Raw genomic sequence first — 13,203 nt, 5'->3', positions numbered from 1 at the left:
GATCTGGACAATAAGAGCGAGAGGAAAGGCTCCTGGAAAGAATCATCAACTGCCCAACACTTTAAGCAATCTTGGCCGCAGGCTTGCTACCCACATCTGAAGCTCTGTCCCTCCACCGGCTCCACGCCAAAAGAAAAGGTTGTATCGAGGGGCCCTGTCGGCTCCACGCAAATCCGATTCACTTACCTCCTCGAGTCGCTGTCACATGAAGAAACGAGTCAAATGTGTTGCTACATGGAGATCGGAAACCTTTGAGAAGCGTGGGTTAAAGGGAGAAAAAGGAAAGACACAGCAAGATCGCAAAGCTGGGACGGAGCTGAGTCCGTTCCACAATTTGCAAGTACGAAGCATGGCTTTCTCGCGGCTGCCATGGGTGCGCTGCAGATGATACCGAATGCACGGATTATACGATAAATCATCTCTCAGAGAAGCGTGTATGAGAGAAAAGGCTGCAAGGATTCTCCGGCCTTCCTCGCCCAAAACTTCGACACATTATTCGCTGTGTGCGATCTTGAAGATCCAGTTCACGGCTGAAGCTGGAGACGACGATGTCCAAGGTGAAGACGCCTAAGACATTTCCTAATTGCTGCTCTGAAACTGGGGACCTGCCAAGACCTGCTGCATGTGCTATGATGAGCTGGACTATTGGGAGCCTCGCGGAGGTGATGCCATTCATCGCGGATAGTGAGCACCTCCACACGCTTTCCTGGCAAATTTTCAGGAGTAGAGCAGCTCGCAGATATGAACGTAGTCGAGGCTACAGTCATAGTCCTTGTAGTGCAGCAGAGTCGTGTTGTCAGGCTGTGACATTCCGAAATGATCTCGCTTCCTAGCGCTCCGCTCTCGATGAGCATGGCATGGTTCGTGGTCCGCGATGATCAAAGCATCGCTGACGTACGGGAACAGAGTTGTCATTCTCTTTGAGGGTACGACATAGCTCACAAGCGATGCCTCTCATACCAACGGCGAAGCGTGAGGCCTGCAGCGAAGGCGAAGGCAGGCGACGTCTCGAGCTGGCGCAGAGCATACTTCTGCTGAGAAAGGTCAGCTCCGACCTCACAGTAGGTACCGCTTCCTGGCTGCGCGGCCCACCGAGCACACTTGGAGACGTTACGAAGGGCGCTGCTATCTCTTGGAGATTGAGGTATCACTGTGTTTTAACGAGGCTGCTCCATAAAGCGATAGAGGCGCATCCTGCTATCTCCGAGGCCATGACCGCCACAAACCTTGCTTTATGGAGATTGACATTGCTGTGTGGGATGCCGATAGCCTCACCTCCTTCTTCTCTGGAGCGTCGATGGCAACAGATAATGCTGCTCGCGACGTGATGGCCGTGAAGAAACCAATCCCAACTGAACGTGCAGCATGTGTCACAAGTCTCCGTTGATGGCTGCTCCGGAACGATTTTAACAACCACGCAGGCGACGAAAGATGCCATGGCCGTGGTATTCTTTACCTTGTAGAGCTGGTGCTATGCTCGGCGTGAATTGGCTCTGGCCCACTCGAGTGCTGCTCCGGTAGCGCTGGCGAGCAGACGTTGCGGCTTGCGAAATGGCGACCACTGAGAGGCGTTCTCGGATTGAATATGAGGCTGGATCATCGACGGTCATGGGTGCGGCGCTTCGAGAGTCGGGTTGGACAGGACGTCTGCTGGATACGATGCTATGGGCAGAGTCGTCAGCAATTGGCCGAAGCTAAGAGGTGCTTGGATGGGAGTGGCTTCTGCTTCACCTGAATGACGCTCTGAGCAGTCCACAGTACAGATGCTGCGACCTGGGCGATGTCAGCCGTCGAAGATTCGTACCCCATGGAGTACGCAGCCTGCAGTTTCAGGGGACTTTCGCAAAGCGCTCGAAGAGAAGGCTCCGCATGAGATGGGCCACTCGCGAGGTCACGTACCCAATGTTCAGCGAAGCACTGAGATGAAGCAGGCCAGAGAGAGGTCCAGCATCTATCTTACCTGATTGCAGCTCTCATCTTATACAGGAGTAGGACCTGCTGCTTATGCGAGGGCGAGCCGAGCTGAATATTGTCAAACGGAGTGTGCAGTCGAATTGCCATCACATTGATTCTATTCGAGGAGTCTGCTAGATCCATCCCAGGCTCAAGGCTCTGCCATTGTGGGTCTGCACGAGGTGCTTTCGGCGTCGCTCGTCGTCTCTGTTGCGATGAATGTAACGGCAGCAGTCGCAGATCCGCCCATTGAAGTAGCTCTCGAAAACGAAGCGGCAGAGTACAACGTGGCAGCGCTGCGCAAGCTGGAGGAAGATGATTTGGCCGCATCTTGCGCAGTTCAAGCAGTCGTAATGGCAGCCATACCACGTCAGCACGGCCGTCAATGGCTAGAGAGGCTGAAGGTGTCTTACATGGCGCTTGTGCTTGTGGTGGGCCGGAAAGCGTGCTGTGCGGCTTGCCGAGTTGCTCTTGCTTGTGGTGGTTTGGCCTGCTCTGCTCGCACGGAAGGCGGACTTGCTGCTCGCGGGATCAGTATATGGCTTGCCACCGGCATCGAGCAGCTGTATAAGGCTTCGTACCGTATTCACCGCTCGTGTCGGCTTGTGACAGACCGTTCGGCACAGGATAATCGCGGTCCGCTCGTCAATGAGCATGTGCTATGCCCGCACCTTCACTTTTCGAGTGATCGAGTGAGCGCACAAGTCATTCGCTTGCCTCAATTTCTGCTGCTGGCCATAAAACTCTTCAGCTTCTTCCACCGACACTCAAACTTCGACACCAACCACCGACCACCACCCACCACCCTTCCGACACACACCACCACCATCATTGTCTTCCATTGACAATACCATTGACAACACCATCCAAACACACAATCCCTTTGTGTTGTCGAGGCGCGCCCTTTGAGCGACCCGCTTCCTTTGACTGACCATCCAAAACACAATCGCCTTGTTGCCGCTGGTCTTTCAGCGGCGCGACCGCATACAACCCATTGACATTCCGGACAAAGCCACTGCGCGGCGCTGAGAGCGTCTGCCACAAGGCTATTGTCCAAGGAAGACCGCGACGGGAGTGGTATAAAAGCCACATTGAGACCGTGTCAATCGACTCAACCACACACCTCTTACAGACAACTCCGCAACACACATTTGCACAAAGCTCTTCCGACAACATCGTAAGCACTTTCGCAACAACGCCGACTTGCCTGCAACAGCTAACACCATTCCCTCCGACAGGTTCTCAAGCGCAGCTCCAACTCGTACCAAGAACATGTCGAACATCACCACCGTTTTCCAAATGCTCGCAGCATTTGCCACCGTCAACATCACCATATTCTCAGCGCTGGCCGCTAAGATGTCCGAACTCGACCTCTCCACAGCTCAAAAGCTGTGGAACACCCTCTTCGTCATCGTCTGGATCCTCCGCTACCTTCGCACCTTCGTCGGCGTCTTCGCGTACATCACTTATCGTCCGAAGTCGATCGCTGCCAACCCCAAGTTCAGGGCGAAGGACGCAACCATCATCATCCCAACGACCTTTAAGACACCGCACGATGTTGTCGAATGCATCCAACGCTGTCTCACCTGCAAGCCTGCCCGTATCTTCGTCGTCACCTCTCGAGCCAATGTCAAGCTCGTCAAGGACTGTCTTAGGGTCAACGAGATCCTAGAGAAAGTCAAGGTTCTAGGTGTCGACAAGCTCAATAAGCGCGAGCAGATGCTTCGAGCAATCCCAAAGGTCCGCACCTCGGTTATGGTCTTCGCCGACGACGACGTCTTCTGGCCCGATGTCTCCTACCTCGACCGCCTCCTCGCCATCTTCGAGGACGACAAGGTCGGCGCTGGTGGCACTCGTCAGCGCGTCCGTCGCGATCAGCAGCCTTCATTCTGGAACATCCTTGGCATCTCCTACCTGGAGCGACGCGTTTTCAATAACGTGACCACCAACGCCATCGACGGATCCATCTCGACGCTCTCTGGCCGCACCTCCGCTTACCGCACCTCGATTCTCCAGACCAAGGAGTTCGCCCATTACTTCCGTAACGACAAGTGGCGCGGCAAGCCTCTCAACTCGGACGACGACAAGTGCCTCACGCGCTATGTCTACTCTCACGGCTGGAGAATTTGTCTCCAATTCGACCCGAAGGCTGTTCTCGAGACCACCGTCGAAGGCGACAGTAAGTACCTTGCCCAGTGCATGCGCTGGGCTCGAGCTCACTGGCGCGGTAACTTCACGGTCATGGAGAACGAGACATACTGGTGCTCATCCACATACTGGTGGGGCTGCTATGTTATCTACTTCGGTCAGTTCTGGACTCCTGCCATCGTCGTCGAGGGCATCATGGCTTCTCTTCTCTGGATGGGCTTGGGTGGCACCGAACTTGCCAAGCCTGCTCTCATCGCCCTTGCCGTCTGGATCGTGTTCACCAAGAACCTCAAGATGATTCCACATTTCTGCAAGCACCCGCAGGATATGAAATTCATCCCAGTTCTCATGGCGTTCTCGTACGTCCACGGATTCATGAACGTGTATGCCGCCCTCAGCATGGAGCAGACTCAGTGGGGATCTCAGAATCTCTCCGCTCTCGAGACTGCGCGTGCCACGAAGGAGGCGGAGCTCGTTCCTCTGCTCCAGGAGGCGATCATCACCGAGACCCCACATGTCAACGACCGTCTCGAGAAGGCACTACACCCAGCAAAAGACGCCATCGACCCATTCGAGCCAACTCCTGTCCCAGTTTCCGCCGACAGCAACGAGCTCGTCAACGATGACGACTTCTCTGACGAGGACGAGGATGAAGACATTATGTACTAATCCCGTCCTCCGACACAACTCCGGCAATTCAGCTGAGGCTGCTGTCTATCAACAGACGGCGTGACTCCTGAATAGCTTTGCATGAACGACTTTTGCATTTTCCGGGGGCGTTATGGGTAGCACAGGGTGCTAAGAGCATGATTATGGACACAGCATGGTTTATTTTCCTTTTTGCATTGCATTTGCTGGGGCTGCTCGAAGTAGAAGGGCTACTTCAGGATGGGTTTCGCATTCGCCGAGAGGTCCTACGCAGCGCCGGCCGGCAGGATCAGAGTGCTACACGGTCGCATGGGGATGTAAAATATGGTCTGAGTGACCCGAAAACGATTCCAAAAAAAAAACGCTCCTCTTCTCCTTTCTTTCCCAGTGTTTTCCGCGTCAATAATGAAGTGAGGTCGAGTGCAGAGGACACAGCTGGCCTCTCAGCACAAGGTACTAGGGCTTATGTGGCTCGAAGAGCCACACGAGAAGCCTAAGGCGACGAGTAGCTAAAGTCTTATCTAGACGCCTATAGTAGGCCTAATCTAAAACGCGTATAGTAAGTTATATCTAAAACGCTAATACTAAAAAGTAATATTAATCCGGAACGCGTTATAGATATTAGAAAGCACTATTTAGAAACGCTTATAGCGAGCACTATTAGGAACGCTTATAGCAAGATAGTCTTAAATATCTATAGTAACTACTTCCGAAATATGCCTATAGTAATTACTATCCGGAATACCTATAGCGAGTACTATTCGAAATATCTATAGTAAGTAGTTCTTTCCGAGTTAGAACGCTTATAGTAAGTACTACCTATAAGGCGTATAGTAAGTACTACCTATAAGGCGGATACTAAGTCTAATCTAAAACGCCTATAGTAATTTTAATCTAAAACACTTATAGGGATTCTTATTTAGAACGCTTATAATACTAAGTACTATTCGGAACGCGTATAGCAAGTCTAATCCGGAGCGCTAACAGTTAGTACCACTATCTATAACGCCTATACTAAGTTTTATTTAGAACGCGCTATATAGTAATTCTAATCCGAAACGCTTATACTAAGTCTTATCCGGAACGCGTATAGTAAGTACTATCCGGAACGCGTATAGTAGGTCTAATTCGGAACGGTAATAGTAAGCACTATTACGAACGCTTGTAGCAAGTAGTACTTTCTGAAATACCTGTAGTAAGTACTGTTTAGAATACTTGTAGCAAGTTATATCCGAAACGCTTATAGTAAATACTACTAAAAACGCCTATAGCGAGTAGTAATATTCGAAACGCCTATAGCGGTAACTATCTAAGATATCTACAGCGAGTAGTACTATCCGGAACGCGTAGAACAAGCCTTATTTTAAACGCTTAGTATAGTTAGTTCTATATAAACCGGAACGCGTATAGCAAGTCTAATCCGAAACGCTTATAGGTATTCGAACTGCTTATAGCGAGCGCTAAGTACCCTATATAACGCCTACTACGAGTACCTTATAAAACGCCTATAGCGAGTACTCTATAGAATACCAATAGCGAGTAGTACTATCCGGAACGCGTAGGATAAGCCTTATTTTAAACGCTTAGTATAGTTAGTCCTATATAGGGCGGAACGCGTATAGCAAGTCTAATTTAAAACGCTTATAGAAAGTCTTATCCGGAATATATATAGTAAGTCTAAGTCTAATCCGAAACTAAATACTTATATTAGGTACTACCCGGAAGGCCTAAAGCGAGTAGTACTATCCGGAACGCTTATAGCAAATACTATCTAAAACGCCTATAGCTAAATAGTATTCGAACTATTTATAGCAAGTACCCTATATAACGCCTACTACGAGTGCCCTAAAAAACGCCTATAGCGAGCCGGAATGCGCCTATAGTAATTGCTATCCGGAATACCTATAGCGAGTACTATTCGAAATATCTATAGTAAGTAGTTCTTTCCGAGTCGGAACACTTATAGCAAGTACTGCCTACAAGGCGTATAGTAAGTCTAATTCAAAACGCTTATAGCAACTTTAATCGAAAACAACTATAGGAATTCTAATTTGGAACGCTTATAATACTAAGTACTATTCGGAACGCGTATAGTAAGTCTAATCCGGAGCGCTAACAGTTAGTACTACTATCTATAACGCCTATACTAAGTTTTATTTAGAACGCGCTATATAGTAACTCTAATACGGATCGCCTATACTAAGTCTTATCCGGAACGCGTATAGTAAGTACTGTCCGAAACGCGTATAGTAAGTCTAATATAGAACGCTAATAGTAAGTACTACTAAGAACGCCTATAGCAAGTAGTACTTTCTAAAATACCTATAGTAAGTACTATTTAGAATACTTATAGCAAGTTATATCTAAAACGCCTATAGTAAATGCTACTAAAAACGCTTATAGCGAGTAGTGTTATTCGAAACGCTTGTAGCGGTAACTATCCGAGATATCTATAGCGAGTAGCACTATCCGGAACGCCTATAGCAAATACTATCTAAAACGCCTATAGGCTATAGTAAATAGCATTAGAACTACTTTTAGCGGATACCCTATATAACGCCTACTGCGAGTACCTTATAAAACGCCTATAGCGAGCACTCTATAGAACACCTATAGCGAGTAGTACTATACGGAACGCGTAGGAGTCGGTAGGACAAGCCTTATTTTAAACGCTTAGTATAGTTAGTCCTATATAAACCGGAACGCGTATACTAAGTCTAATCTAAAACGCTTATAGAAAGTCTTATCCGGAATGTATAAATTAAGTCTAAGTCTAATCCGAAACTAAATACTTATATTAAGCACTATCCGGAAGGCCTATAGGCTAAGACTATAGCGAGCAGCACTATCCGGAACGCTTATAGTAAGTACTATCTAAAACGCCTATAGTTAAACAGCATTCGAACTATCTGTAGCGAGTACCCTATATAACGCCTACTCTAAGTACCCTATAGAACGCCTATAGCGAGTACTCTATAGAACATCTATAGCGAGCAGTACTATCCGGAACGCGTAGAATAAGCTAACTGTTACTAACAACGCCTATAGTAAGGCTAACTTAGAGCACTTATAATAGTAAGTACTATTCGGAACGCGTATAGTAAGTCTAATCTAGAGCGCTAACAGTTAGCACTACTATCTAAAACGCCTATACTAAGTTCTATTTAGAACGCGCTATATAGCAATTCTAATCCGAAACGCTTATACTAAGTCTTATCCGGAACGCGTAGAGTAAGTACTATCCGGAACGTATATAGCAAGTCTAATTCGGAACGCTAATAGTAAGTACTACTAAGAACGCTTAAAGCAAGTAGTACTATCTAAAATACCTATAGCAAGTGCTATTTAGAATACCTATAGTAAGTCTAATCTAAAACGCCCGAAACGCCTATAGCAAATACTGCTAAAAACGCTTATAGCGAGTAGTAATATTCGAAACGCTTATAGCGATAATTATCCGAGATATCTTTAGCGAGTAGTACTTTCCGGAACGCTTATAGTAGATACTATCTAAAATGCCTATAGTTACTAAATAGTATTCGAACTACTTATAGCGAGTACCTTATATAACGCCTACTACGAGTACCTTATAAAGCGCCTATAGCGAGTACTCTATAGAATATCTATAGCGAGTAGTACTATCCAAAACGCGTAGGCTAAGCCTTTCGAGTATACCGCCTCGAGCAAATACCGCCGGATTAGGTATAAACGACCGATATAGCATCGGAAATAATACTATCGTAGCCTTACGATATATACTACGACTCCTACAATCTCCGAACCGCTTACGAACTATATACTACGACTCCTATAATCTCCGAACCGCTCGTAAACTAAGAAATTTTAAAGTTCCTCGGCTATAGCTAAGCAGAGTCGGCTTTTAGCTTATTTTAAGCCGTAGTAAGCCTAAAGGGGCCGTAAGTACCCTATAAAACGCCTATAGCGAGTACTCTATAGAATACCTATAGCGAGTAGTACTATCCGGGGACCGGAACGCGTAGGACAAGCTAACTACTATCTATAACGCCTATAGAAAGTCTGATTTAGAACGTTTATAATAGTAACTTAGTAAGTACTATTCGGAACGCGTATAGCAAGTCTAATCCGGAGCGCTAATAGTTAGTACTACTATCTATAACGCTTATACCAAGTTCTGTTTGGAACGCGCTATATAGCAATTCTAATCCGAGACGCCTATACTAAGTCTTATCCGAAACGCGTAGAGTAGATACTATCCGGAACGCGTATAGTAAGTCTAATTCGGAACGCTAATAGCAGGTACTACTAAGAACGCCTATAGCAAGCAGGACTATCTAAAATACCTATAGTAAGTGCTATTTAGAATACCTATAGCAAGTTATATCCGAAACACCTATAGAAAATACTACTAAAGACGCCTATAGCGAGTACTCTATAGAATACCTATAGCGATTATACTATATAGAACGCGTAGGACAAGCCTTATTTTAAACGCTTAGTATAGTTGGTCCGATATAAACCGGAAGGCGTATACTATACGCAAGTCTAATCCGAAACGCTTATAGAAAGTCTTATCCGGAATGTATAAAGTAAGACTAAGTCTAATCCGAAACTAAATACTTATACTAAGCACTATCCGGAAGGCCTATAGCGAGTAGTACTATCCGGAACGCTTATAGCAAATACTATCTAAAACGCCTATAGTTAAATAGCATTCGAACTATTTATAGCGAATACCCTATAGGGCCTATATAACGCCTACTACGAGTACTCTATAGAATATCTATAGCGAGTAGTACTATCCGGAACGCGTAGGATAAGCTAACTATCATCTATAACGCCTATAATAGGTCTAATTTAGAACGCTTATAATACTAAGTACTATTAAGAAGGCGTATAGTAAGTCTAATCCGGAGCGCTACCTATTAGTACTACTGTCTATAACGCCTATACTAAGTTTTATTTAGAACGCGCTATATAGTAATTCTAATCCGAAACGCTTATACTAAGTCTTATCCGGAACGCGTAGAGTAAGTACTATCCGGAACGCGTATAGTAGGTCTAATTTAGAACGGTAATAGTAAGTACTATTACGAACGCTTATAGTAAGTAGTACTTTCTAAAATACCTATAGTAAGTACTATTTATAATACTTAGAGCAAGTTATATCCGAAACGCTTATAGTGAATACTACTAAAAACGCCTATAGCGAGTAGTAATACTCGAAACGCCTATAGCGGTAACTATCTAAGATATCTATAGCGAGTAGTACTATCCGGAACGCGTAGGACAAGCCTTATTTTAAACGCTTAGTATAGTTCGTCCTATATAAACCGGAACGCGTATAGCAAGTCTAATAATCTAATCCGAAACGCCTACAGAAAGTCTTGTCCGGAATATATAAAGTAAGTCTAAGTCCAATCTAAGACTAAGTACTTATACTAAGTACTACCCGGAAGGCCTATAGCGAGTAGTACTATCCGGAACGCTTATAGCAAATACTATCTAAAACGCCTATAGCAAACAGCATTCGAACTACTTAGAGCGAGTAGCCTATATAGCACCTACTACGAGTACCTTATAAAACGCCTATAGCGAGCACTCTATATAATACGGTATATCTATAGCAGTAGTACTATCCGGAACGCGTAGGACAGGCCTCATTTTAAACGCTTAGTATAGTTAGTTCTATATAAACCGGTACGCGTATAGCAAGTCTAATCCGAAACGCTTATAGAAAGTCTTATCTGAAATGTATAGAGCAAGTCTAACTATCTAAGTCTAATCCGAAACTAAATACTTATATTAAGTACTATCCGGAAGGCTTATAGCGAGTAGTACTATCCGGATTGCGTATAGTAAGTCCAATCCGGAGCGCTAATAGCAAGTACTATTAAGAACGCTTATAGCAAGTAGTACTATTAAATTACCTATAGTAAGTACTATTTAGAATACTTATAGCAAGTTATATTCGAAACGCTTATAGTAAATACTACTAAACCCGATTATAGCGAGTAGTAATATTCGAAACGCTTATAGCGGCAACCGTCTAAGATATCTATAGCGAGCAGTACTATCCGGAATGCCTATAGCAAATACTATCTAAAACGCCTATAGTTTAATAGTATTCGAACTATTTATAGCGAGTACCTTATATAACGCCTACTACGAGTACCCTACAAAACGCCTATAGCGAGTACTCTATAGAATATCTGTAGCGAGTAGCACTATCCGGAAGGCGCAGGATAAGCCAACTATTATCTATAACGCCTATAAAAAGTCTAATTTAGAACGCCTATAATACTAAGTACTATTTAGAACACGAAGGTCTATTTAAAACGCGCTATATAGCAATTCTAATCCGAAATGCCTATACTAAGTCTTATCCGAAACGCGTAGAGTAAGACTATCCGGAACGCTAACAGCAAGCACTACTAAGAACGCCTACAGCAAGCAGGACTATCTAAAGTACCTACAGCAAGTGCTATTTAGAATACGTACAGCAAGTCTAATCCGAAACGCCTACAGCAAACACTACTAAAAGCGCTCATAGCGAGTAGCAATATTCGAAACGCTTGTAGCGGTAACTATATTATCCGAGATATCTATAGCAAGTAGTACTATCCGGAACGCTTATAGCAAACACTATCTAAAACGCCTACAGCAAACAGTATTTTAACTACCTATAGCGAGTACCCTACATAACGCCTGCTACGAGTACCTTAGAGAACGCCTATAGCGAGCACTCTATAGAATACCTATAGCAAGCAGTACTGTCCGGAACGCGTAGGACAAGCCTTATTTTAAACGCTTAGTATAGTTAGTCCGATATAAACCGGAAGGCGTATACTATACGCAAGTCTAATCCGAAACGCTTATAGAAAGTCTTATCCGGAATGTATAAAGTAAGACTAAGTCTAATCCGAAACTAAATACTTGTACTAAGCACTATCCGGAAGGCCTATAGCGAGTAGTACTATCCGGAACGCTTATAGCAAATACTATCTAAAACGCCTATAGTTAAATAGTATTCGAACTATCTATAGCGAGTACCCTATATAACGCCTATAGCGAGTACTCTATAGAATATCTATAGCGAGTAGTACTATCCGGAACGCGTAGGATAAGCTAACTATTATCTATAACGCCTATAATAGGTCTAATTCAGAACGCTTATAATACTAAGTACTATTTAGAACGCGTATAGTAAGTCTAATAACTCTAATCCGGAGCGCTAATAGTTAGTACTACTGTCTATAACGCCTATACTAAGTTTTATTTAGAACGCACTATATAGCAATTCTAATCCGAAACGCTTATACTAAGTCTTATCCGGAACGCGTAGAGGAAGTCTATCCGGAACGCAAATAGCAAGTACTATTAGGAACGCTTATAGCAAGTAGGACTATCTAAAATACCTATAGTAAGTCCTATTTAGAATACTTATAGCAAGTCTAATCCGAAACGCTTATAGTAAATACTACTAAAAACGCTTATAGCGAGTAGTAATATTCGAAACGCTTATAGCGGTAACTATCTAAGATAGCTATAGCGAGTAGTACTATCCGAAACGCTTATAGTAAATACTATCTAAAACGCCTATAGTTAAATAGGATTCGAACTATTTATAGCGAGTACCTTATCTAACGCCTACTATAAGTACCCTATAAAACGCCTATAGCGAGTAGTACTATCCGGAACGCGTAGGATAAGCCTTTCGAGCCTACCGCTCTAAGTAAATACCGCCGGATTAGGCGCGAACGATACCGCCTCGAGTAAAAAACGCCGCCGGATTAGGCGTAAACGACGGAGACGGCCTCGGAAACACTACTATCGCGGCGCCGGAGCGTTATAGTCGATTCTACGACTCCTACGCCCTCCGGACTACGCGAGAATCGAGAAATTTTAAAGTTCCTCGCCGCCGACTAATTAGAGTCGGCTTTTCGGTCGTTTTGAGCCGCACTAAGCCTAAAGGGCCCCCATTTTTTGTTGAGTTGTTATATTATAGAGTTGTTATATTATAGACGTTAGTAATCCCCAGCCACTGTCTTGGCGGCCTCTCACGCCCGCAGGCGACAAGGGATGGCGGTTCACCGCTTCGCTTCGCGTGGGCGTGGGCGTGGCGAGGAGGAGAGTGTCCCGTGAAATGCATAGGAGCACTTGCGCTACGCACCATGATTGTCCCCCTCCTTGCTCCGTGCCACGAGACGGGTGGAAGACGGCGATGCCACGTTGATTGACCGACCGAGCGTCGGTGAGAGCTTCCGACGCGCTCTGGGATGCGATGGCATCGACCATAGATAGACCCTCGGAGCGAGCTCGACTCGAGTGTTTGCTACGCACCGCACGCACGCATGAGTCAGGCTGCCGCCCATTCGCACGCACGCACGCACGCACACATCGTCTGCTGGAGGCCAGCGGAACTCCTCCACCGTCGACTCGCTCCGGCATCACGGCTAGCGGCGGCCTTTCCAT

The 13,203-nt window shown here is 45.4% G+C and overlaps 3 protein-coding genes across 3 annotated transcripts; 1 reads left to right on the top strand and 2 right to left on the bottom strand.

Annotated features, from left to right (window-relative positions):
• Positions 1-717: 717 nt before the first annotated feature.
• MYCFIDRAFT_192758 (uncharacterized protein) lies at positions 718-2,609 on the bottom strand (the record flags this gene model as incomplete). The annotated part of the gene is made up of 6 exons (XM_007923404.1): positions 718-889; positions 961-1,129; positions 1,227-1,352; positions 1,457-1,662; positions 1,961-2,160; positions 2,367-2,609. 6 exons carry the CDS (start codon positions 2,607-2,609, stop codon positions 718-720), a joined length of 1,116 nt encoding a protein of 371 aa, XP_007921595.1.
• A 700-nt stretch (positions 2,610-3,309) lies between these two features.
• Positions 3,310-4,770, top strand: MYCFIDRAFT_35286 (glycosyltransferase family 2 protein; the record flags this gene model as incomplete). Its single annotated transcript, XM_007921747.1, has 1 exon — positions 3,310-4,770. The coding sequence occupies one exon, from the start codon at positions 3,310-3,312 to the stop codon at positions 4,768-4,770; it is 1,461 nt and encodes a 486-aa protein (XP_007919938.1).
• A 28-nt stretch (positions 4,771-4,798) lies between these two features.
• On the bottom strand, positions 4,799-13,203 carry MYCFIDRAFT_170231 (uncharacterized protein; the record flags this gene model as incomplete). Its single annotated transcript, XM_007923403.1, has 7 exons — positions 4,799-4,937; positions 4,984-5,015; positions 5,051-5,184; positions 12,774-12,893; positions 12,933-13,051; positions 13,081-13,154; positions 13,183-13,203. 7 exons carry the CDS (start codon positions 13,201-13,203, stop codon positions 4,799-4,801), a joined length of 639 nt encoding a protein of 212 aa, XP_007921594.1.

This window comes from Pseudocercospora fijiensis, assembly GCF_000340215.1.
Source record: "Pseudocercospora fijiensis CIRAD86 unplaced genomic scaffold MYCFIscaffold_1, whole genome shotgun sequence".
Classification (NCBI taxonomy): domain Eukaryota; kingdom Fungi; phylum Ascomycota; class Dothideomycetes; order Mycosphaerellales; family Mycosphaerellaceae; genus Pseudocercospora; species Pseudocercospora fijiensis.
This window is presented reverse-complemented; position numbering and strand designations above follow the sequence as displayed.